Source organism: Rhinopithecus bieti, unplaced genomic scaffold, assembly GCF_001698545.2.
Source record: "Rhinopithecus bieti isolate Rb0 unplaced genomic scaffold, ASM169854v2 scaffold_3040, whole genome shotgun sequence".
Classification (NCBI taxonomy): Eukaryota; Metazoa; Chordata; class Mammalia; order Primates; family Cercopithecidae; genus Rhinopithecus; species Rhinopithecus bieti.
The window spans coordinates 4,382,513-4,407,153 of NW_016804657.1; the positions used below are offsets into that span (position 1 = coordinate 4,382,513).

At 43.2% G+C, this 24,641-nt stretch overlaps 2 protein-coding genes across 7 annotated transcripts in view; both read left to right on the forward strand.

Annotated features, from left to right (window-relative positions):
• Positions 1 to 16,824, forward strand: part of HIPK1 (homeodomain interacting protein kinase 1) — a 50,142-nt gene extending 33,318 nt beyond the window's left edge. For 2 of the 6 annotated variants that reach the window (XM_017869759.1, XM_017869762.1), the window contains exons 9-16: positions 1,307 to 1,428; positions 2,371 to 2,505; positions 5,137 to 5,279; positions 6,767 to 6,949; positions 7,441 to 7,647; positions 8,954 to 9,195; positions 10,826 to 10,956; positions 12,011 to 16,824. In XM_017869759.1, the coding sequence (XP_017725248.1) occupies positions 1,307 to 1,428; positions 2,371 to 2,505; positions 5,137 to 5,279; positions 6,767 to 6,949; positions 7,441 to 7,647; positions 8,954 to 9,195; positions 10,826 to 10,956; positions 12,011 to 12,499 (1,652 nt within the window). In that variant the 3' untranslated portion in view covers positions 12,500 to 16,824. The remainder of the gene's footprint in view (positions 1 to 1,306; positions 1,429 to 2,370; positions 2,506 to 5,136; positions 5,280 to 6,766; positions 6,950 to 7,440; positions 7,648 to 8,953; positions 9,196 to 10,825; positions 10,957 to 12,010) is intronic. The other 4 variants (XM_017869760.1, XM_017869764.1, XM_017869761.1 and 1 more) reach the window with 4 other exon arrangements.
• A 1,637-nt stretch (positions 16,825 to 18,461) lies between these two features.
• On the forward strand, positions 18,462 to 21,319 carry OLFML3 (olfactomedin like 3). The gene is made up of 3 exons (XM_017869779.1): positions 18,462 to 18,701; positions 19,400 to 19,685; positions 20,016 to 21,319. Exons 1-3 carry the CDS (start codon positions 18,588 to 18,590, stop codon positions 20,834 to 20,836), a joined length of 1,221 nt encoding a protein of 406 aa, XP_017725268.1. The 5' UTR covers positions 18,462 to 18,587; the 3' UTR covers positions 20,837 to 21,319.
• The last annotated feature ends 3,322 nt before the right edge of the window (positions 21,320 to 24,641 follow it).

A 24,641-nucleotide genomic window follows, 5' to 3' on the forward strand; every position in this document is an offset into this window, starting at 1 on the left:
TTCTTAGCTGTCCATTAACTACAAAAGAGCCCTATTAGATGTCAATGACAAGAGTAGATTTCTAAAATAAGTAGAAGAAAGTTTCTATAAACCAGAATGTCTGCTTTTAAAATATTCTTATCCTAGGCATAATTTTTTCAGTTCATGCCTGGTTAAGGATAAAATATATGTCTGATTTATGGACTAGGTTATATTTTTTTGAGGAATGGGGAAAAGTGTAAATAAAAAGGTAACTTAGATTATAAATTATTGAGCTTTTCATAATATTATCTGATTCTCTAAAAGTTATATTTAAGCCTTTGCTTTTAAAGATTAGAGTTTTAAAATCAAGTTTTTTTTTCCCCCTAGTGGATTAAAAAGTGAATAATGCTGGGCGCATTGGCTGACACCTGTAATCCCAGCACTTTGGGAGGCCAGGGTGGGCAGATCACGAGGTCAAGAGTTCGAGACCAGCCTGGCCAACATGGTGAAACCCTGTCTCTACTAAAAATACAAAAATTAGACGGGCGTGGTGGTACGCGCCTGTAGTCCCAGCTACTTGGGAGGCTGTGGCAGAAGAATCGCTTGAACCTGGGAGGCAGAGGTTGCAGTGAGCCCAGATCACGCCTCTGCACTCCAGCCTGGGTGACAGAGCAAGACTCCGTCTCAAAAAAAAAAAAACAAAAGAAAAGTGAATGTAATTTACTAAGTGAAGGCTTGTTTTTGCCTGTACTGTTAATGGAGATGGGATGAATATTGTGTTTTAAATTTTGTAGCATAAAAAAAATTTAGAATTCCTTTAAGCCAACCCTCGCTATATCAAACATCTTTCCATTAACCTAACCTGAGGGGAACAGTCTCCCTTTTCTTAACTTCCAAGACTTCTGTGAATGAAACTTCTTTTTTTTGGGGGGATGGAGTCTTGCTCTGTCGCCCAGGCTGGAGTGCAGTGGCCGGATCTCAGCTCACTGCAAGCTCTGCCTCCCGGGTTTACGCCATTCTCCTGCCTCAGCCTCCCGAGTAGCTGGGACTATAGGCGCCCGCCACCTCGCCTGGCTAGGTTTTGTATTTTAGTAGAGACGGGGTTTCACCGTGTTAGCCAGGATGGTCTCGATCTCCTGACCTCGTGATCCGCCCATCTCGGCCTCCCAAAGTGCTGGGATTACAGGCTTGAGCCACCGCGCCCAGCCTAACTTCTTTGTTTTAAGTGTCTAGGACTAAAACCTGAATAGTGGATTATTTGAACAGAAAAGCTGAAAACAAAATAATCTAAAACAGTACTCCCAGACCCAGCGAAACTATTTAACTGTGATGCTGTTTTCAACAGCTGGACTACAAGCAACAGCAAAGCATTCTGGATTCCCTGTGAGGATGGATAATGCTGTACCAATTGTACCCCAGGCACCAGCTGCTCAGCCACTACAGATTCAGTCAGGAGTTCTTACGCAGGTAAAAGCTAGAGCAATGTGGATACTCAATATTGCTAAACACTGTTGAGATTCAGATATTTTGTCCTAGAAAATGGTATTTCGTTTGACTCTAAGATCTTTCTTGGTCATGATTCAGTGGACTTAAAATGAAACATCTCTATGGAACAATATGCTCATTCCTAACACTATTGCAACTGTGCCATTGTCTTCCTTAGACTTGCAGGGAAAAATATCCAGACATTCTTGAGAAATGGTCTTCTGAGTAAGTTTAGTTTAATTTTGCGGGATGAAGTGTTTTTTTTTCGTTGTTGTTGTTTTTTAAATGTTGGCGCTCATACAAAGATAAGTATATATGCAGCATTTTGATTCTAAAATATAAGGTTCCACTTTTGCACCGTTTGTGTCCCTTTTGCTCACTCTTAGAATATCACAGTTGAGAGGCTGGATCACATCAGGATGCCTCTTCACGTATTACATTCCTTCATTCCTTGTGTTTAACCAGACTGTAGAAAGCTTTAAAACTTTATACTTGCTATGGAACATTCGACTAAGATGATAGAGAAAATAGTGAAGTATTTAAATAGCAACAAACAGTATATTTTATATATTATATATAAATGTTTGTGGCCTATGACACATAGGAAATTCTCAAATCCAAAAACCCTATTTTGTGAACAGGAGGAAGAATTCTTAATAAATATCTTTGTTTCATAGAACTGATACCCTGAATCTAGCCCAAGGAGGATTCCTATATTTCTTTGTTTTAGGCCATTGGCATTTGACGTTGTGGGCCAGTGCTGTACAAAGTTGAAGGGGGAAAGTCGTGTTTGGTATATGCATTTTAGGTGCTATCAAATTACTGTTCATTGTCAGTAATAACTTGGGGGGAATGAGAACCCTTCTGAATCCAGATGTCCTGCCTCCGTGTTTGTTTCACTCACCTGCCTAATCTACGTTTCAGGGAAGCTGTACACCACTAATGGTAGCAACTCTCCACCCTCAAGTAGCCACCATCACACCGCAGTATGCGGTGCCCTTTACTCTGAGCTGCGCAGCCGGCCGGCCGGCGCTGGTTGAACAGACTGCTGCTGTACTGGTAATTCCCCTCACTTGATTGTGTTACTAACGGAGTTTCTTTGGTTTCTTTCTTTTTTGTTTTTTCCTGTTTGTTTTTGTTCTGTTTTTTTCTGGTTTAATTTTCAAAAAAAATTTTTAGCTTAGTCTTTGCAGAGGGCATGGAAGCATGTGCCATCTTGTGGCTGTGTTCTTGCTACATCTTTTAATGTCTCATTGTTTTCCTCCCCAACATTTGCTGTAGCACTGTCTGACTGATGGTTATGTGGCTCTGTAAGGAGCCAGATCCCTTGATTCTTCTTTGCCAGCCTAGTGTGATAAAAGCTCTCAATATAGCCTCAGAGGAGCTTCAACATTGTTACTTGTTTTCTGCCTTATCTTTTACCCTCTGATCCTTGAGCATGAAGGAAGTGGCCTTTAATTTGGCTCAGCTACAGGTACCCGGATGGCCAAAATTGAACTCCTTGGCAAGGTAGCTTTCTCCTTTTCTTGCTGTTTTAAGGTTCTAAAACTTTTCTGCATGTGGAAATGCTTGAGATGCTCTTAATTTATTGCTTTATCAGTTGATATTAACCATCTTTCTATGGACACATGAAGATAGCTCTTTTTGCCACTCAGGATCAGTGGCAGCTTATATCTTACATTTAAAGATATTCCCTTTAGAATGTATATCATATTGGAGGTCATATTGTTGGTTGAAATTAAAAGTGAACACATTTTTAGGAGTTTTGGGAGGAATTAATTATTTTACAAATAGGTTTTTATACAAACGTTGAAAGTATGGCCAACAAACTATGCAAATACATGTGCAAATACAATATCTTTGTTATTAAAAGTCATGGGGAATAGTTACTTAATATAGCTGCAGTTGTAGTATTGGACTTAGAGATAGAAAAAAACAAGACTTTGAGGTGTGTTTCAGGATTTGTAACCTTAAGAGTGATTTTTTGGATGTGTTTTGGTTTATTTGGGGAGTTAGAATTGTTTATTGGATATCCAGCATTTTATCATTTGAAATTTAAAATTAGGTAAGCATCCAAAAACCTGAAAGGCACTATTGAATCCTGTTATTTCTCTGTTTTCAAAGTTGCTTTAATTTCTTTTGTTGTTTCTTAAGTATTCATGTGAGTGAAAACACTTCCAGAAACATACTTTGGTTGGAATTTGGTTTTCAGTTTAAAAGTCTTTGTCACTTCCAGATTAATTTTCTTGTGAGCATAAAACCTGAGTGTGAGGGAGTCAGGTATATTTCCAGCTCGATTGATCCAAGCCGCTGGTTTTAACTCACTCATCTGTAGTTTCGAGGTTGGAATGCTAGTTGACACTTCTCCTTTGCTGCTTCTCTTAAGTTTGCACTAGCCATTTGCTAAGCTTTGCATATTTTTGTTCTTCCTCTGTCAAAACAGTTCGTCGCTTGGAACGCCAGATTTCTGCCTCACGTTGGAATGTTATTTCTTGCTTTGTATTAAACTACATGCTTTGTCTTGTGCAGGTGTTGGCTTATGGAAAGACGCATGGTGTGACTTAACATACTTCTTTTATTTTTTGTTTTGTTTTGTTTTGTTTTAAATTCTGCTTATGGTAGCAGATGTGTTTGCAGTTTCTCTGCTTTGAAGGCTTCTTGTTTGGAACCAGTATTTGTAACGAGTGGATCTGTTACTTGCAGAAATATTTTTAAAACAGTGTGTTGATGGCCTTGCAATTTGAAATTCAAGAAACAGAACCATATGTACCCAGGCATTGTAGGTAATCGTACTGCAAAATTCAAGTTTAAAAAGGAAACTTCCAAATCTGTTTCCATTTTTTTTTTTCAAAAAATGCCAGAATTTCTGTGAGGAAGAAGTACAGAAAACATTTGTTGCTCTGTTTATTGCAAGTGACATGGCTTTTTAAAAACTAGAAATCATACATTTTCTTGTAGTGATTAGTTTTTATGTGGAAATATTCCTGCAAAGGATACATAAAAACATATTTTAGGTAACTATTAGAAACAAAGTATGATGCTTTCTGCATCTATTTCACAAACATCTTACTTTTAACCTTATTTTGAAATTCTATTATGTGGCTATAAATGATGAAGTTAGCTTTTTCTTGCTGGCGTAAGATTTTTTTTCCCAAAAGGATTAGGCCTTTGGTCATCCACATCTGGCTCCATTTTCCAAGTACTACCCTTTGAAAAAAGGGAACAGCTCTGCCCTTTGTTTTATGGGTTGAATTGATCTGATATCTTATCTGATTGACAGTCAGATTAAAAAATTTTTAATCTCCAGGGAGTCCTCTTAACTCTTTCTAGGGATATATTTTAGAATTTTTGCAAAAATGAAACTCCAGCATTTAACCAGCTCTTATCTCTGAACCTTCAGACTCCTTTTCTCTACAGTATAATAGGAGCTCTTAACCGCAGGGATCTTCTTTTCTTTAATACCAGGGTGGTCAGGTTATGGGGGTGGGTGAAAGAAAGCAGTATGTTTTCTTTCCCCATTCATAAGACTTGTAACTTTGAGCCCCTCTGACCTTTCTTTTTTAATCTCTGCAAGTTAACAATCTACAAACAACTTCTTTTAAGATATGAATTTTTCTTTCTTTAAAAAAACAGAAGAAAAAGCCAAGGATGAATCAAGTCTGTATGTTTTTTGTGTGTGTTTCCTTACAGCAGGCGTGGCCTGGAGGGACTCAGCAAATTCTCCTGCCTTCAACTTGGCAACAGTTGCCTGGGGTAGCTCTACACAACTCTGTGCAGCCCACAGCAATGATTCCAGAGGCCATGGGGAGTGGCCAGCAGCTAGCCGACTGGAGGCAAGTGTTCTGTGTTACTCTGGGAGATTTGTAAGGGCAGATCCCATAGGGTGGGAGCACTTGATAATAAGGAGAGACTAGTAAGAAAATAAAGGAAAATTTGACTCTGTTGGAATCCTTTAAGAACCCATATCAGGCTAGGAGACGGTGTTATAAGAAAACTTTGAATATAGGAAAGCAATAGGTTCTTAAGAATCATTTCTTCTAGATTTTTTAAAGAGAGTCTTAAGTGATTAGAAACCATACAGTGAGATCCTAAAGCCTGATAATCTAGGTCCCCAACTTTATTTTTTATAATGAAAATCCTTTTTTCTTTTTTTAAATTTTTATGGTTACATAGTAGGTATGTATGTTTATGGGGTACATGAGATATTTTGACACAGGCATGCAATGTGAAATAAGTACATCATGGAGAATAGGGTGTCCATCCCCTCAAGCGTTTATCCTTTGAGTTACAAATAGTCCAGTTACACTCTTTAAGTCATTTTAAAATGTACAATTAAGTTATTACTGACTGTAGTCACCTATTGTGCTATCAAATAGTAGGTCTTATTCTTTTTTTTTTTTTTTGTGCCCATTAACCATCCCTACCTCCTCACTAACCCTCCACTACTCTTACCAGCCTCTGGTAACCATCCTACTCTCTATGTCCATGAATTAAATTGTTTTGATTTTTAGATCTCATAAATAAGTGAGAACATGTGGTTTGTCTTTCTGTGTCTGGTTTATTTCACTTAACATAATGAACTTGAGTTCCATCCATGTTGTTGCAAATGACAGGATCTTATTCTTTTTGTGGCTGAATAGTACTCCATTGTGTATATGTACCACATTTTCTTTATCCGTTCATCTGTTGATGGACGCTTAGGCTTCTTCCAAATCTTACTGTGAACAGTGCTGCAACATAGGAGTGCAGATATCTCTTTGATATACTTATTTCCTTTCTTTTGGGTATATACCCAGCAGTGGGATTGCTGGATCGTATGGTAGCTCAATTTTTAGTTTTTACAGGAGCCTCCAAACTGTTCTTCATAATAGTTGTACTAACTTAACATTCCTACTGTGTACAGTTGTTCCCTTTTCTCCATATCCTTGGCAGCATTTATTATTGCTTGTCGTTTGGATATAAGCCATTTTAACTGGGGTGAGATAATATCTTATTGCAGTTTTGATCTGCATTTCTCTAATGATCAGAGATGTTGAGCACCTTTTCATATGCCCGTTTGTCATTTGTAAGTCATCTTTTGGAAAATGTCTATTCAAATATTTTGCCCATTTTTTGATCGTATTATTAGATTTTTTTTTCCATAGAGTTGTTTGAGCTGCTTACATATTCTGGTTATTAATCCCTTATCAGATGGTAGGTACTCAACTTTAAAAAAATAAAATGCAGCTGCATTTTGGCTAATTGCTTTTGATGTCTCTTTGGTCCTGATTCTTCATTGGTTTTGGAATTCACTCTTCTCTCTTTCTTTCTGTTGGTACAGGAATGCCCACTCTCATGGCAACCAGTACAGCACTATCATGCAGCAGCCATCCTTGCTGACTAACCATGTGACATTGGCCACTGCTCAGCCTCTGAATGTTGGTGTTGCCCATGTTGTCAGACAACAGCAATCCAGTTCCCTCCCTTCGAAGAAGAATAAGCAGTCAGCTCCAGTCTCTTCCAAGTGAGTCTGTGTTACAGCTGATAGTTAAAACTGTGCCAATTTGAGAGATATGTTGCCTTGCATTTGGAATATTTTATAGACATATCATATAGATATGAAGCAGCAAGTCGCTGCCAAATTGAGGAAGAGCAAATCATTTCATCTGCACATGTACACCAGGTGTGTCCTGGTTATGATGGTCCTTTCTCTCTGCTGCCACTTTGAATCTGGGGCATTTTATGATGTTTTTATTTTACTTTACAGAGCGAAATTTAGTCCTGGGATAAAGGACTCATAAAAGTAAAATGTCTTTTGTATTTTGGTGTTCTTGTCCCTGGAAACTCTTGCCAGCATGGTGCTTATTTTCATTGGAACTTGTATAGTTAAATGTATTTGCTTAATGATCATGTAAAAAGGAATCAACGAGTAAATTGGAAAGCAGTCTGGGGAAAAGATGTACAATTTGGAAGGCCAAGGACTGAATCATCTTTCCATGTGAACTTTTCCTACAGGTCCTCTCTAGATGTTCTGCCTTCCCAAGTCTATTCTCTGGTTGGGAGCAGTCCCCTTCGCACCACATCTTCTTATAATTCCTTAGTCCCTGTCCAGGATCAGCATCAGCCCATCATCATTCCAGATACTCCCAGCCCTCCTGTGAGTGTCATCACTATCCGAAGTGACACTGATGAGGAAGAGGACAACAAATACAAGCCCAGTAGGTAAGATAAGTGAACGGTTCCTGGCTCTGTTGGTCTTAGACTGTTGGCTTCAGGCAAGTGGGCCCAGTTTGGCCTGTGAAAGAAAGGACCAGCAGGGCACGGTGGCTCACGCCTGTAATCCCAGCACTTTGGGAGCTTGAAGCCAGAAGATCACCGGAGGTCAGGAGTTCAAGACCAGCCCGGCCAACATGGCAACACCCTGTCTCTACTCCACATACAAAAATTAGCAGAGCGTGGTAGCACATGTTTGTATCCCAGCTACTAGGGAGGCTGAGGCAGGAGAATCACTTGAACCCAGGAGGCAGAGGTTTCAGTGAGCTGAGATCGTGCCACTGTACTCCAGCCTGAGTGACAGAGCAAGACTGCATCCCCTTCCACCCCCACCCCAAAAAAAGGGCCGAAGAAAAAGGTATTTTGGAAGCATAGCCTTCGATGGGGCTTTTGGTGTTGGGCATACAGAAGAGGGAATGATCTCTTGCTTTTACCTGAGAAGGTAGGATTCACACATGAAAGTAACTTAGGAGACTTTACAGAGTCATACGTAAATGAAGTTTAAGTGAACTTGGAAGAGAAAATTTCGAATGAATTTAGAGCCTGTTAGTTCAAAAGGACCAATTGTAAGATGGTAGAAGCAATATACAGGAGGTGTTAGAGGTGTGGACTCTGAAGTCATTCTGTCCTGGGTCTGAATCCTGTCTTCACCACTCATCACTTCTTGTGTGACCCTGGGCAAGTTTCTCATCTCCCTATTCTTTAGTTCCCTCATCTGCAAAATGGTGTTAATAGTACCTACTTCATAGGATTGTTGTAAGGATTCAGTGAGATGTATGTAGAGCATGAGAGTAGTGCTTGATACGTAAGTACTCAGAAGTTAACTGCTGCTAATATTACCTTTATTATTACCATCTTTATCATCATTGTTATCATGGGAGAACCAGAGACAGATCATCTAAGAAACATTGCTTAAAAGGGCAATTGAAGCTCGGTATGGTGGCGCATGCCTGTAATCCTAGCACTTTGGGAGGCCAAAGCAGGAAGTCACTTGAGCCCAGGAATTTGTGACCAGCCTGGGAAACATTGTGAGATCTCATCACTACAAAAGATAAAAACAGTTGGGCATGGTGGTACACACCTGTAGTCCCAGCTACTCGGGAGGCTAAGATGGGAGGATAGCTTGAGCCCAGGAGGTTGAGGTTGCAGCAAACTGTGATCACTCCACTGCACTCCAGCCTGGGTGACAGAACAAGACCCTGTCACACACACAAAAAAGAACAATTCAATTTTCATGTATTTTTCTTTTCCTCAGCTCTAGCCTGAAGCCAAGGTCTAATGTCATCAGTTATGTCACTGTCAATGATTCTCCAGACTCTGACTCTTCTTTGAGCAGCCCTTATTCCACTGATACCCTGAGTGCTCTCCGAGGCAATAGTGGACCCGTTTTGGAGGGGCCTGGCAGAGTTGTGGCAGATGGCACTGGCACCCGCACCATCATTGTGCCTCCACTGAAAACTCAGCTTGGTGACTGCACTGTAGCAACCCAGGCCTCAGGTAAGTGTATCTTCACAACTTGAGTTGAATTCTCCTTTGATGTGTGTATGCTTAAATATTTTGCCATAATCCACTTATGTCAGTGGTAGAGACCAGTGGTTTAGACATTCTTAAAGAGTCCTTAATTCAGAAATCAGTTCCCTGCACAATGGGAAATTATTTTTGGCCATCACTTTATCTTCCTGTGTTTATTTTGCTTGGATTAATGCACAAATGAGATTGTAGTCTCAGAAACACATTCAGTGCTGATGGGAGAAAGCAGACAAGACGTGTGATATTGCCAGAAGTATTAGGCAATTAGGTTTGCCATAGATGATTTGAATTTGGCAATCGAGATGTAGACAGGACTTGATAATACTGAAAATGACTACAAAAGTGTTTTGGAAAACAGTTATATTCTTTAGATTTTTTTTCTCACCCAGTGTCATAGCAGTGATGCTTTTGTTGGTTCTATTACCAACCCAATGACTTCCATCTTCTTTGCTCTGATACATACTGGACTTAGGCTCCCTGGTTCAGTTATTGTGTTAGTTGGGTAATAGTAGCTGCAGTAACAAATCCTAGATTTTTGTAGCATAACATAGTAGAATTTTACTTCTCTCTCATATAACTTCTTGGTACAAGTGTTTGATTCCTGAGCATCCAGTCAGAAGGAGAAAGTTTGAAGGAGGCACACACATGGTTTAATCTCTTTAGCCTGGAAATAAGTGGAAATAGTGAATACTTCTCACATGGCTCCACCTAGATGCAAGTGAGCCCAGGCAATGTAGTCTTGTCAAGGCAGCTGCTTTTCAGTGACAACTTCATACCAAGAAAGGGGTTGGTGAAGTTTAGGTATCAACATAAACCTGGGCCATACCTGTAAAAATTATGTTTTATTATGTATTATCTTACTGCCATAGACATAAACAGGGTTATAATTTGAGGGTATTGTGTTACACCTCTGTGTGATTCTTTTCAGAAGTAGACAGTTGTCCCATTGCAGACAGGGGAGAAAGCTTCCTGATGCCAGGCTACTGAACAGAATTATTAGGACCTCCATACGCTCTTGGGTCCAGAGAATATAGGCTATCACATGAAACACTGAATGGATGCTCTGGTTTTCCTAATGGGAACACAGAAGCAAGCAAAATTTCACATTCAGCTGTCCTGTAATTTCTTAGAATTTGAAGACAGTAAGTGCCCGAGATATAATTTTGCCTTCTTTTAAACTCTCTTGACACTTTAATATCCTAAGAATTGCCAATAGCTTTCTCAGCTTCATATTGTCATTTCTGTGCTTGTTGAATCCCTTCCTACATAAAACTATAAACTCTTAGAGAGAGGGACGGTGTCTTAGCATATTTGTATTTCCAGTCCTTCCTTGTATATAACAAAGAGATTATAGTTATAATATTTATAATATTGATTTAAGTGAACAAATCTCCTATGTGGAGATTTGTGCCAAGACAGAAAAGAAATGGGTGATACAGGTTATTTTCTTCTGGGATAAATAGAATTGAGGAAGTAAGACATACATGAGACCTTAATGCTTGCAAACTACATACAAATGTGGACTAATTAATATGATGCCATCTGAGGTTAGCTCAGTGATGTCTACTCATAACTATTAAGCCTGATGCTTTTTTAGGTCTCCTGAGCAATAAGACCAAGCCAGTAGCTTCAGTGAGTGGGCAGTCATCTGGATGCTGTATCACCCCCACAGGGTATCGAGCTCAACGCGGGGGGACCGGTGCAGCACAGCCACTCAACCTTAGCCAGGTAAGCGCTACGGGCTACTGCCTTCTCTTTGGGCCCTGCACTGTTGTTACTTTCTGGAGAACCCTGCTTCTGGCTGGATGCTGAATAAAGCCAAATGAAGCCCCTTTTGTGTCAAATAATTTTGTGTTCTGTGGCTTACGTCGTACCGCATGTGCTGCATCTCATCATTCACTCTTTGTGTTCAGGATGTACATTCTAGGTTTTCCATCAAACCTCCCTAAGTCTACCCTGGAAAGTTAGAGAAACGTCTGGGATTTAGAAAGAGCCTGGGAAGTTTAACCATGTCTGTGATAGGCATATGCTTTGAGATCAGATTCTCTTTATCCCCCAGGCCGTAAGTAAGCTGATCCTTACCTTGTTTACTTGAGTCAAGAGACTGAAAAGCTCACTGGCCACCAAATTCAACTGGTTCTAGGTCCTGCCTGTTGCTAGAAGTCTGGGATTTGGGACTTCCCCACTCTCCGAACACCCTCTGCCCCAACCCACCCTTCTACTTCTCTCATTACCTTATTTGTGTTCATTCTTAGAGGCTAAAATCCGAGTGCTTGTATGATGTCCACCAGTAGTGAGAAAGTTCAATATGAGGGTGTGTGAGAGAGAGCACATGCAAGTGAAAATGTAAGTTTGAGTTAGTGTATGTATTTTAGGCTCCACATTTCAAGAGGGGTATGAAGAACTTAGAGGAGAAGAACAAAAGAAAGCAATGGTAAGAAATAAAGGTTAGGAAAAATTCAAATTTACTGATGCCAGAATAGGGTGAGTTGAGTCACCAGTTATTAAATTGCAGAAGTGGGGAATCCTGTGGTCTCTTGATTCTCCCTCTTCCTGTCATACTTACAAGCAAACTGCTGCTACCTGAGCCAGGTTAGGATCTATCTTGCTAAGAGGCAGAAGGAGGGGTGGCTGATTTCTGACAGCATTCAATGCCAGTCTGGGAGATTATGTGCTATACCCATTCGGAAACAGTACAAGTCAGGACCTGAGCTCTTAACTTGGCCTTTCGTGCCCTGAACCAGAGTGACCTCAAGATTCCTCACTTCCTTCTTTCTTCCAGAACCAGCAGTCATCGGCGGCTCCAACCTCACAGGAGAGAAGCAGCAACCCAGCCCCCCGCAGGCAGCAGGCGTTTGTGGCCCCTCTCTCCCAAGCCCCCTACACCTTCCAGCATGGCAGCCCGCTACACTCTACGGGGCACCCACACCTTGCCCCAGCGCCTGCTCACCTGCCAAGCCAGGCTCATCTGTATACGTATGCTGCCCCCACTTCTGCTGCTGCACTGGGCTCAACCAGCTCCATTGCTCATCTTTTCTCCCCACAGGGTTCCTCAAGGCATGCTGCAGCCTATACCACTCACCCTAGCACTTTGGTGCACCAGGTCCCTGTCAGTGTTGGGCCCAGCCTCCTCACTTCTGCCAGCGTGGCCCCTGCTCAGTACCAACACCAGTTTGCCACCCAATCCTACATTGGGTCTTCCCGAGGCTCAACAATTTACACTGGATACCCGCTGAGTCCTACCAAGATCAGCCAGTATTCCTACTTATAGTTGGTGAGCATGAGGGAGGAGGAGTCATGGCTACCTTCTCCTGGCCCTGAGTTCTTAATATTGGGCTATGGTGAGATCCTCCTTTACCCTCTTGAAACTTCTTAGCCAGCAACTTGTTCTGCAGGGGCCCACTGAAGCAGAAAGTTTTCTCTGGGGAACCTGTCTCAGTGTTGACTGCATTGTTGTAGTCTCCCAAAGTTTGCCCTATTTTTAAATTCTTTATTTTTGTGACAGCAATTTTGGTACTTGGAAGAGTTCAGATGCCCATCTTCTGCAGTTACCAAGGAAGAGAGATTGTTGTGAAGTTACCCTCTGAAAAATATTTTGTCTCTCTGACTTGATTTCTATAAATGCTTTTAAAAACAAGTGAAGCCCCTCTTTATTTCGTTTTGTGTTATTGTGATTGCTGGTCAGGAAAAATGCTGATAGAAGGAGTTGAAATCTGATGACAAGAAAAGAAAAATCATTACTTTTGTTTATAAACTCAGACTTACTTGCCTATTTTATTTTAAAAGCAGCTTACACAAGTCTGTATTTTTACTATCAGGCATTTCTCCTCAAAATCTCATCTTTGTTTATTGGACATTTAAACTTACAGAGTTTCAGTTTTGTTTTAATGTCATATTATACTTAATGGGTAATTGTTATTTTTGCAAAACTGGTTACGTATTACTCTATGTTACTATTGGGATTCTCTCAATTGCTCCTGTGTGTGTTATAAAGTAGTGTTTAAAAGGCAGCTCACCATTTGCTGGTAACTAAATGTGAGAGAATCCATATCTGTGTGAAAACACCAAGTATTCTTTTTAAATGAAGCACCATGAATTCTTTTTTAAATTATTTTTTAAAAGTCTTTCTCTCTCTAATTCAGCTTAAATTTTTTTATTGTAAAAGCCATTAAGGTGGTTATTATTATATGGTGGTGGTTGTTTTATTATATGCAAAATCTCTGTCTGTTATGAGATACTGGCATTGATGAGCTTTGCCTAAAGATTAGTATGAATTTTCAATATTACACCTCTGTGTTTTGCTCATCTCTCCCTTCTGTTTTATGTGATTTGTTTGGGGAGAAAGCTAAAAAAACCTGAAACCAGATAAGAACATTTCTTGTGTATAGCTTTTATACTTTAAAGTAGCTTCCTTTGTATGCCAGCAGCAAATTGAATGCTCTCTTATTAAGACTTATACAATAAGTGCATGTAGGAATTGCAAAAAATATTTTAAAATTTATTACTGAATTTAAAATATTTTAGAAGTTTTGTAATGGTGGTGTTTTAATATTTTACATAATTAAATATGTACATATTGATTAGAAAAATATAACAAGCAATTTTTCCTGCTAACCCAAAATGTTATTTGTAATCAAATGTGTAGTGATTACACTTGAATTGTGTACTTAGTGTGTATGTGATCCTCCAGTGTTATCCGGGAGATGGATTGATGTCTCCGTTGTATTTAAACCAAAATGAACTGATACTTGTTGGAATGTATGTGAACTAATTGCAATTATATTAGAGCATATTACTGTAGTGCTGAATGAGCAGGGGCATTGCCTGCAAGGAGAGGAGACCCTTGGAATTGTTTTGCACAGGTGTGTCTGGTGAGGAGTTTTTCAGTGTGTGTCTCTTCCTTCCTTTTCTCCCTCCTTCCCTTATTGTAGTGCCTTATATGATAATGTAGTGGTTAATAGAGTTTACAGTGAGCTTGCCTTAGGATGGACCAGCAAGCCCCCGGGGACCCTAAGTTGTTCACGGGATTTATCAGAACAGGATTAGTAGCTGTGTTGTGTAAATGCATTGTTCTCAGTTTCCCTGCCAACATTGAAAAATAAAAACAGCAGCTTTTCTCCTTTACCACCACCTCTACCCCTTTCCATTTTGGATTCTCAGCTGAGTTCTCACAGAAGCATTTTCCCATGTGGCTCTCTCACTGTGCATTGCTACCTTGCTTCTGTGAGAATTCAGGAAGCAGGTGAGAGGAGTCAAGCCAATATTAAATATGCATTCTTTTAAAGTATGTGCAATCACTTTTAGAATGATTTTTTTTTTTTTCCTTTTCCCATGTGGCAGTCCTTCCTGCAAATAGTTGACATTCCTAGTAAAATATTTGCTTGTTGAAAAAACATATAACAGATGAGTTTATACCAAAGAGCCTATTGTATTGCTTACCGTGTCCCCACACTATGAGGAGGAGTTTTGTGGTGCCGCTGGTGACAAGGAGCTCACAGAAAGGTTTCTTAGCTGGTGAAGAATATAGAGAAGGAACCAAAGCCTGTTGAGTCACTGAGGCTTTTGAGGTTTCTTTTTTAACAGCTTGTAGAGTCTTGGGGCCCTTCAAGCTGTGAAATTGTCCTGGTACTCTCAGCTCCTGCATGGATCTGGGTCAAGTAGAAGGTACTGGGGATGGGGACATTCCTGCCCATAAAGGATTTGGGGAAAGAAGGTTAATCCTAAAATACAGGTGTGTTCCATCTGAATTGAAAATGATATATTTGAGATATAATTTTAGGACTGGTTCTATGTAGATAGAGATGGTGTCAAGGAGGTGCAGAATGGAGATGGGAGATTTCATGGAGCCTGGTCAGCCAGCTCTGTACCAGGTTGAACACCGAGGAGCTGTCAAAGTATTTGGAGTTTCTTCATTGTAAGGAGTAAGGGCTTCCAAGATGGGGCAGGTAGTCAGTACAGCCTACCAGGAACATGTTGTGTTTTCTTTATTTTTAAAAATCATTATATTGAGTTGTGTTTTCAGCACTATATTGGTCAAGATAGCCAAGCAGTTTATATAATTTCGGTCACTAGTGTCATACAGTTTTCTGGTCAACATCTGTGATCTTTGTGTCTCCTTTTTGCCAAGCACATTCTGATTTTCTTGTTGGAACACAGGTCTGGTTTCTAAAGGACAAATTGTTTTGTTCCTTGCCTTTTTTCTATAAGGGACAAGATTTGTTGTTTTTGTAAGAAATGAGATGCAGGAAACAAAACCAAACCACATTCCTGCCCCCAGTCCAATAAGCAGATACCACTTAAGATAGGAGTCTAAACTCCACAGAAAAGGATAATACCAAGAGCTTGTATTGTTACCTTAATCACTTGACTAGCAGTGTGTGGCTTTAAAACTTTAGAGATTTTCAGTCTTAGTCTGCAAACTGGCATTTCCGATTTTCCAACATAAAAATCCACCTGTGTCTGCTGAATGTGTATGTATGTGCTCAATGTGGCTTTAGATTCTGTCCCTGGGGCTTAACATTGTTGGCCCTGACAGGAAGGGAGGAAGCCCAGTGAATTTAGTGAGCAGCTGGCCTGGGTCACAGTGACCTGACCTCAAACCAGCTTAAGGCTTTAAGTCCTCTCTCCGAACTTGCATTTCCAGCTTCTTCCTTTCCAGGTGAGAGAAGAAGCGGGGAAGGGTTCAGTGTAGCCACTCTGGGTTCATAGGGACACTTGGTCACTCCAGAGTTTTTAATAGCTCTCAGGAGGTGATATTATTTTCAGTGCTCAGCTGAAATACCAACCCCAGGAATAAGAACTCCATTTCAAACAGTTCTGGCCATTCTGAGCCTGCTTTTGTGATTGCTCATCCATTGTCCTCCACTAGAGGGGCTAAGCTTGACTGCCCTTGGCCAGGCAAGCACAGTAATGTGTGTTTTATTCAGCATTATTATGCAAAAATTCACTAGTTGAGATGGTTTGTTTTAGGATAGGAAATGAAATTGCCTCTCAGTGACAGGAGTGGCCCGAGCCTGCTTCCTATTTTGATTTTTTTTTTTTTTAAACTGATAGATGGTGCAGCATGTCTACATGGTTGTTTGTTGCTAAACTTTATATAATGTGTGGTTTCAATTCAGCTTGAAAAATAATCTCACTACATGTAGCAGTACATTATATGTACATTATATGTAATGTTAGTATTTCTGCTTTGAATCCTTGATATTGCAATGGAATTCCTACTTTATTAAATGTATTTGATATGCTAGTTATTGTGTGTGATTTAAACTTTTTTTGCTTTCTCCCTTTTTTTGGTTGTGCGCTTTCTTTTACAACAAGCCTCTAGAAACAGATAGTTTCTGAGAATTACTGAGCTATGTTTGTAATGCAGATGTACTTAGGGAGTATGTAAAATAATCATTTTAACAAAAGAAATAGATATTTAAAATTTAATACTAACTATGGGAAAAGGGTCCATTGTGTAAAACATAGTTTATCTTTGGATTCAATGTTTGTCTTTGGTTTTACAAAGTAGCTTGTATTTTCAGTATTTTCTACATAATATGGTAAAATGTAGAGCAATTGTAATGCATCAATAAAATGGGTAAATTTTCTGAATCGTGGCTGTTTTTGACTTCTGTTATAGGATATAAAGGGGATCAATAAATGACGTCTTTGAAAGTGGCTAAGCATATTATATTTGAGCATCAGTAGAGTACTAGAGACAATTTCATTCTTCATACAAATCTCCATACTGGAAATGAATAGGGTTTGGCAGGGAATACTTCCCAAGAATTCAGTGTCCAGGGCCCTTACTTCACATCATCTGGATCTGACCCTTTGAAAGAGGTAGAAGATATCTGAGACAGGCTAATTAAGCTTTGTTTCCTAGTATATTTTGCCAAATAGCAGTAGCAGAATGAAAAGATGAGTCACCACAGGAAGCTGCTATTTTTCCCCTCCTTTCAAGCTGTACTGTTAAGAGTCATGGTCCTTTTTAGAGAAGGAACCTCTCTGATCAGATTCTCTTGATTCTAAAGTGAGTAGAATTTCTCCCGATAAAGAAATAGGGGGTTGTTTGGATTAATGACTGCAGGTCTCTGAGTAAATACTCTATTTGATTTTTTTTTTGGACCTGTGTGTCAGGCCATGTCTACCTTATGGTGGCCATTAATTCATTTTGGATGCTCCTGCTGCCTTAGTTGGGGTATGGAAATGAGAAACACTCAGAAATAACCTTTTGGACCACAACCGAGAGAAATAACCAACAGTCTTTTATCCCAGTGGTAAGGGGGTCAGAATACACTGATTTAGACTGCAACCACATACATACATGTATATGTATTTCAGATTCTGCCCCCCCCACAATAAATGAATGTATAGTAAATTAATGTGAACTCATTGAACACTCCTCAGTTTTGGTGAGAGAATATACCTGGCCTCTTTCAAGCAAAGGAAAGCCATGTAAAACAGCGCTGCTGTCAGCCTTACTTCCAGACAATCAAGAGTTAATTTACTAACTTCTCAGTGACCTCTTTTTTTTTTTTTTTTTTTCTTTTTTTTTTTTTTTTAATCTCAGTTATATTTTCTTCCTTGGGCTAAATCAGAGAGAGATTTGCATAGCCAATCCAAGCCTATCCAAAATAGTAATTGGATAGTCTTGGGGGAAATCTGCATTTTAGTGGTGAAAACCCCTGTAAATTCAATATATTTGGCTTTTGTGGAAAATTTTCCTCGTGGGGTGAAGTCTAAGCCTTAGTTTCTATATTAATCATGAGAGATGACACTAGGTGCTTAGCACAAGGTGGCGCCAATGAGCTTTAGACTAAGTTGGGCTTGACCACTTGGGCCTTTTTTTTTCCTGCTTCCTCCCCTCAAATCTCACCTCCCCAGCTTCCAGCTTCTACTGAACACGGCTGAAAACAACCCACTCATTGCAGGGAAGGGAAGGATTAATGAAAGATGTCAGTTTCTTAAGAGGTCAGCACTGGTGAAACTTTCCTGAAACAGGAATGGCGTTCGCTGAGTTTTCTCTGGGGTCTCTGCTTCCTGCAGCTAGCTTCCCTGCTTGACTGCCCAGAGGCCTCTGCCTTTGGGTTTCCATCTCTTTCCCCTCCAGGGGAGCCTACAGCCTAGGCGGGAGGTGGTTAAGGCTTCTGGCTGCTGTGCAATGGGGCCATCTGTGTTTGATCAATGCTGGCGGAAAGGAGGGGGTGGGGATTGTAAAGAGACTGAAAGCATTCCAGAGTAGTGAGAGAGACCCAGAGATCAGAAAGAGAGAAGGCACCGCCCCCACCCCGCCTCCAAAGCTAACCCTCAGGCTTGAGGGGAAGAGGCCGACTGTAAGTTCCTTCTACTCTGGCACCACTCTCCCGGCTGCCATGGGGCCCAGCACCCCTCTCCTCATCTTCTTCCTTTTATCATGGTCGGGACCCCTTCAAGGACAGCAGCACCACCTGGTGGAGTACATGGAACGCCGACTAGCTGCTTTAGAGGTGAGGGACCCCTTTCTCTTCCAGCCCAGCCTAGAAGGATTCCAGGTCTATTGGTTCAACCAGTTTGTTAGGGATCTGGGGATAACAAGAAAGGGCTCTGTAAGACTACAGAAAATTCTCCCATAATAAGAAGACCTTCAGAATGACAAGCCCTCCTCTTTCCCCACATAGAACAATTCCAAAGCAAATAGATTTTTGCGTTTTAACTCTGGGATTAGATAGAACAAGGGGGCAGAGTGGAAACGAGAACCAAGATTGTGGGGCTGCATCTCCAGAGGAGCTGATAATTCTGTTGAAGTTGGAGGTTCCCAGGGAATCTATAATTCCCTGTCTTTTTAACAGGTTGAGATCTGTAGCATTTTAGTTCCCAGAGGATAATTGCTAAGGGAACAGAGACCTCTTCACACCTTCATGCGCTTAGACCTGCCTAGAGGCTCAGGTGACTCAGTGGCACTGCTCACAGAGAACATGGGCTGGAGGACATGGAGTCAGGGTAGGGGCCTAGGTGAATCTCAGCTAGGCTCTTTGCACATTTAGCACCTCTGCACATCTGGTTTCCTTTTCTGCAGGAATGGAAGGGGATATTGAAGCCTGGCTGAGTTTTCTCTTTTTTTCCCATTCCTGACTCCCGAGTTGGGCCTCTCCCTGCCTGGGAGTTGTAACCCTGCAGCCTCCCTCCTGATCCCTCATCCCTTCAGGAACGGCTGGCCCAGTGCCAGGACCAGAGTAGTCGGCATGCTGCTGAGCTGCGGGACTTCAAGAACAAGATGCTGCCACTGCTGGAGGTGGCAGAGAAGGAGCGGGAGGCGCTCAGAACTGAGGCTGACACCATCTCTGGGAGAGTAGATCGTCTGGAGCGGGAGGTGGACTATCTGGAGACCCAGAACCCAGCTCTGCCCTGTGTAGAGTTAGATGAGAAGATGACTGGAGGCCCTGGGACCAGAGGCAAGGGAAGAAGAAATGAGAAGTATGATATGGTGACAGGTAAATGATCTGAAAGCAGGCCCCTAAATCTCTCAGAACCGATACTCTTCCTTCCTTGCTTCTTACTCTTTTTTTCTCTTTGTCCCAGTCCATTGTGGCTCTGTCTTCTGGAATCTGTTTCAGGGAGACCTCTGTAATGCCAGGTCTATTAAGGAGAGGTTCTGGGGATCCAGGCTGCTGTGGTACCCGCTCTTTCTCAATTCTCCCTAAGAGTGGAGGCATCCACTGGGCAAATGCTCACTATTCTCCAGATCGCCTACCCTGGGGGAGTTCCTGCTGGAGGCATCTAATTCTTGCCTCTATTTCCTTTTCCTGTGCTTTTCTCATCAGACTGTGGCTACACAATCTCTCAAGTGAGATCAATGAAGATTCTGAAGCGATTTGGTGGCCCAGCTGGTCTATGGACCAAGGATCCACTGGGGCAAACAGAGAAGATCTACGTGTTAGATGGGACACAGAATGACACAGCCTTTGTCTTCCCAAGGCTGCGTGACTTCACCCTTGCCATGGCTGCCCGGAAAGCTTCCCGAGTCCGGGTGCCCTTTCCCTGGGTAGGCACAGGGCAGCTGGTATATGGTGGCTTTCTTTATTTTGCCCGGAGGCCTCCTGGAAGACCTGGCGGGGGTGGTGAGCTGGAGAACACTTTGCAGCTCATCAAATTCCACCTGGCAAACCGGACAGTGGTGGACAGCTCAGTATTCCCAGCAGAGGGTTTGATTCCCCCATACGGCCTGACAGCAGACACCTACATTGACCTGGCAGCTGATGAGGAAGGTCTTTGGGCTGTCTATGCCACCCGAGAGGATGACAGGCACTTGTGTCTGGCCAAGTTAGATCCACAGACACTGGACACAGAGCAGCAGTGGGACACACCATGTCCCAGAGAGAATGCTGAGGCTGCCTTTGTCATCTGTGGGACCCTCTATGTCGTCTATAACACCCGTCCTGCCAGTCGGGCCCGGATCCAGTGCTCCTTTGATGCCAGCGGCACCCTGAGCCCTGAACGGGCAGCACTCCCTTATTTTCCCCGCAGATACGGTGCCCATGCCAGCCTCCGCTATAATCCCCGAGAACGCCAGCTCTATGCCTGGGATGATGGCTACCAGATTGTCTATAAGCTGGAGATGAGGAAGAAAGAGGAGGAGGTTTGAGGAGCTAGCCTTGTTTTTGCATCTTTCTTACTCCCATACATTTATATTATATCCCCACTAAATTTCCTGTTCCTCATTCTTCAAATGTGGGCCAGTTGTGGCTCAAATCCTCTACATTTTTAGCCAATGGCAATCAAATTCTTGCAGCTCCTTTGTTTCATACAGAACTCCAGATCCTGAGTAATCCTTGTAGAGCTCAAAGAGTCAAAACCCTCAGTGTTCCCTCCTGCTCTCCTGCCCCACGTCGACAAATTTCAGACTAAGATGACCCAGACCCAGAGCGCTAACCTTGTATGGGGGCAGGCCCCAGGAGCAGGCAGCAGTGTTCTTGCCCTCAGAATGACTTGGGGAGGGAGAAATAGGAGGGGACGTCCAGCTCTACCCTCTCTTCCTCACTCCTCCCTTCAGTGTCCTGAGGAACAGGACTTTCTCCACACTGTTTTGTATTGCAACATTTTGCATTAAAAGGAAAATCCACTACTCCTCTCCTGTGTTTGTTTGGGTAGCCCTCAGATCAAACTTCCCCCGACCATCCATTTTCTCCCTCCCAACCCATCCGCACTCCTTGAGTCATATTAAGGACTTGGCTGGACTCCCTTTGCTGAGGAAGAGTTTACAGTGAGGTGCCTGGGGGAAGCGGCAGAATCCCGCCACTTTAGGAGGCTGGGCGAAAGGCCTCCTTCCACACCCACTGCCATCCACAGCAGCCAATCCACAGCAGCCATCCCAGAACCTCAGTGGCACCGTGCCTCTGACTGTGAGACACTGGGGCCCAGGGCAGAGCTTCCAATTCCGATTCTCAGAGGACTTTGAACTACAAAATGGATGTTAGTTGCATTGCAGTCTAGGGTGGAAACCAGAGCCCTGAATGCCTGCCTGTGTTTTTAGTAAGAACTGAAGTTTCTCCTCTAAAGTGGACTGTGCCCCGCACCCCAGACCTCTCCACTCCCACCTCCAGCGTTGCGCTCCTGCAGGGCCAGGTTGCACAATCGTTCTTGGTCTAAACTGCTCTGATTTTCCTGCTGCCACAGCGTCTGCGGTTTGGGCAGGGAGGAGGGGCAGTGACCGTGTCCCAGATGTTGGCCTTACCCGGTCCGCAGCCTATTCCTGCTTTCCTCCTCTCCACCCTCATCACCCTCACCTACCCGCTCCAGCCCTGAACCTGGCCAGAACCCGTCAGGACTTCTGGAAACTTAACTCTCTCTGGCCCATACCCTGGCCTCTGGTGTTGGATTGCAGAGGGTAATCTGGGGAAGGGAGAAGGGAGAGGAGGAGGAGGAAGGCTCCGGGCTTTGGACTCCAGTCTCCAGGAATCTGCTGATTTCTGCACCAGGCTCCCACCCCAGCCTCACCCTCACTGCTGCATGCTCAGTGCACAGGGGCAAGGCTGGCTGATGGGCAGGATCCACTGCTTTTATGAGGAGTCCACCTCAGGCAGCCCTGGGGGTCCTCTTGGTTATTTGCCCTAGCCAAGTGCGGGGAAGGGGCACGGCCTTCTCCCCAAAGCACAGCCCTCCTTCCTGCCCCAGGTGGGGTGGCTCCGTCAGGGCCCCGTGAGCCTCCCTTTGTCTTCTTTTCTCCTCAGGCAGAGCTGCTCCAGATGTAGGTTGATGAGGAAGAGGAAAGAAAGACAGTGAAGCACCTCACAAAGGCGCTATTATAGGGAGCCCGGGGCAGGCAGGGGCTCTCTCGCATTCAATTCTCTCCTAATGTGGGGCTGGCAACAGTAATCACCACCTGTCAGCCCACGGAAGGGTCTGCCCACGGAACAGCTGGCTGCGGCGCACGTGGTGCACAGGGAGGGGCTGAGGGGGAAGAACATTCTGAGCGCAGGCCTGGAGAATGCGGTCTGGGCCACAGGGCTGGCAGCGCAGCGTGGGGACTGTGGGTGCCCCATGTGGCAGAGGTGCTTGTCTGCTCCCTGGTGTGACTGTGGGGTTGGTGGGGGGGCACTGCCGGTGTGTGGTAGAGGTGCTTGTTGTCTCCCTAGTGTGACTGTATGTGTATGTGTGCCCGCGTGTGGCAGGGGAGCTTGTCTGCTAGCTGTGTAGTTGTGTGTGATGGGAGGCTGTAGGGTCGGGTTGTGTCTCTGGAGTTACCTTGTTAGAGCACCAAACACCAGGAGCTGCTCTGATGCCCTTGATGAGAGCATAACCTGAGACTCCGGGTGTATAAGTGATGTCAAGGAACGTGTATTTGAAGTACATTCTTAACACCACGTCACTTCCATGAAAACCAGGTAACCAGCTTCTTCCGCGTTACATGTGTGTGCTCGGCTTTGTGGCATCTACCTTTGCCTGATTCCACCTCCACGAGAAAGAAAAAAAGCAAAAAGCATCTTTTCTTTTTTTTAGGCTTACAATTTCTCTGGAAAAGTTCATTCAGGCTTTTCTGAAAGGGCAGAAATCTCTGGGGCCTTGTCATTTATTACTTTTCTCTTCTTTCTTTTTGGCTTCTGTGCAACAGCTAGTGCTATTTTGGAAGCATTTTGGAAGGTGAGTAGAACTGTGTGGGCGGATCCAGCAAACTGTCCAAATTCATTAAACTAAATTATCTGCTGCTTCAGGAGACAGCACCAGTAGCTAAATCCTATCATCCACAAGTAGCCTCAGAACCACCTCAGACCCTCCACAACCCATCACTTGGCAGAAATAGGTTATGACCTCTGATTTGGTTGAATGAAAGACAGTGGAAGGCAAAGGGCCTAGTAGAGGAGAGAGGGGTTAAAAGCCCAAAGAGAAGTCCCACATGTGCCCCAATGCCTGGCCCTGATACAGTAAACACCCAAGGATGGGGATGTGGGAAGGGCATCAAGAACCAGGAGGGGCTACTGTGGTGGAGGCAGCTGTCTGCTAGGTCTTAGGTCCAGATGTTGCTTCTCCTTCACAAGGCAGTATTGAGAGGGTTCCCCTCTCCACCACACTGGGCCTCAGGGTTTCCTGCTTTACCTCCTAAGCTCCCCTCTTTGTTCTCAATATCCTCTCTTCTCCAGTGCTGGTCTCAGCATCTGTCTGCCAGAGAATCCAAAGTGTTTGTCTTGTTCATTCTAATCAAGGAAGCTGAGCCACTGTTGTGAGCACCCTGGATGGTGGAGAGGGACAGGGCAGAGATGGACAGGATGAAGTTGTTGATTCAGCTGTCAATGTTTCTTCTGGGATGGGCTCTGAGCTAAACAGAAACCAAGCCCTCCTTTTCCTCCTCCTCCAGTGTCAGATTTTCTGAGCCTCTTCTCATCTCTCCCTGAACAGGCACCCCTTCCCTGAGGCTCCTGGGGGCATCCCCTTCCACTGCTCCCCACTCCTCTACCTGGTTTAGAGGAAAGCATGCCCATTTTGAGAGCTGCTGAGACTGTCCTGGTATTTCTCAGGGCCTTCAAGATAGCTCTCTTGAGGGCCTGCTGCCCAGCCTCTCTGTGTCTGCCTTTGCAGTGTAGTGTGGTCTCTGGTCCAGGAGAACTTTTCTATTTCTCCGGCTGGAGAGCAGGGGCTGTCCTGTGGCCTTAGCTCCTGTTGGCAGCTGTGGCCTCCACAGGCCCTGTGGACCCCTCAGCCTGGCTGGTGAGCTTTCCTTTGCCTGGTCTTTAACTTCTGCTTTTACAATGCAGAGCTTAAAAGATTAAATCTTTATTTCTGGATTTAATAACTCCACAGAATTATAAATGTGGAAGCCAATGTATTACTTTAAAGGGCAGAGTGAGAAACTAAAAGTGCAAAACTCTCAGCACTGTCTCCCCAGAACTTGGGTTCTGACCATGCCTATAACTGGATACCTCTCCAGGACTGCCGAGACCAGCTGGGTCGGGCAG

Bases quoted from the DNA above. Each gene is read 5' to 3' on its own strand.
- OLFML3 (XM_017869779.1), top strand. From the start codon at position 18,588: ATGGGGCCCAGCACCCCTCTCCTCATCTTCTTCCTTTTATCATGGTCG. The intron at 18,702-19,399 runs GTGAGGGACCCC...TCATCCCTTCAG, and splicing joins GCCGACTAGCTGCTTTAGAG to GAACGGCTGGCCCAGTGCCA. The intron at 19,686-20,015 runs GTAAATGATCTG...TTTTCTCATCAG, and splicing joins GAAGTATGATATGGTGACAG to ACTGTGGCTACACAATCTCT.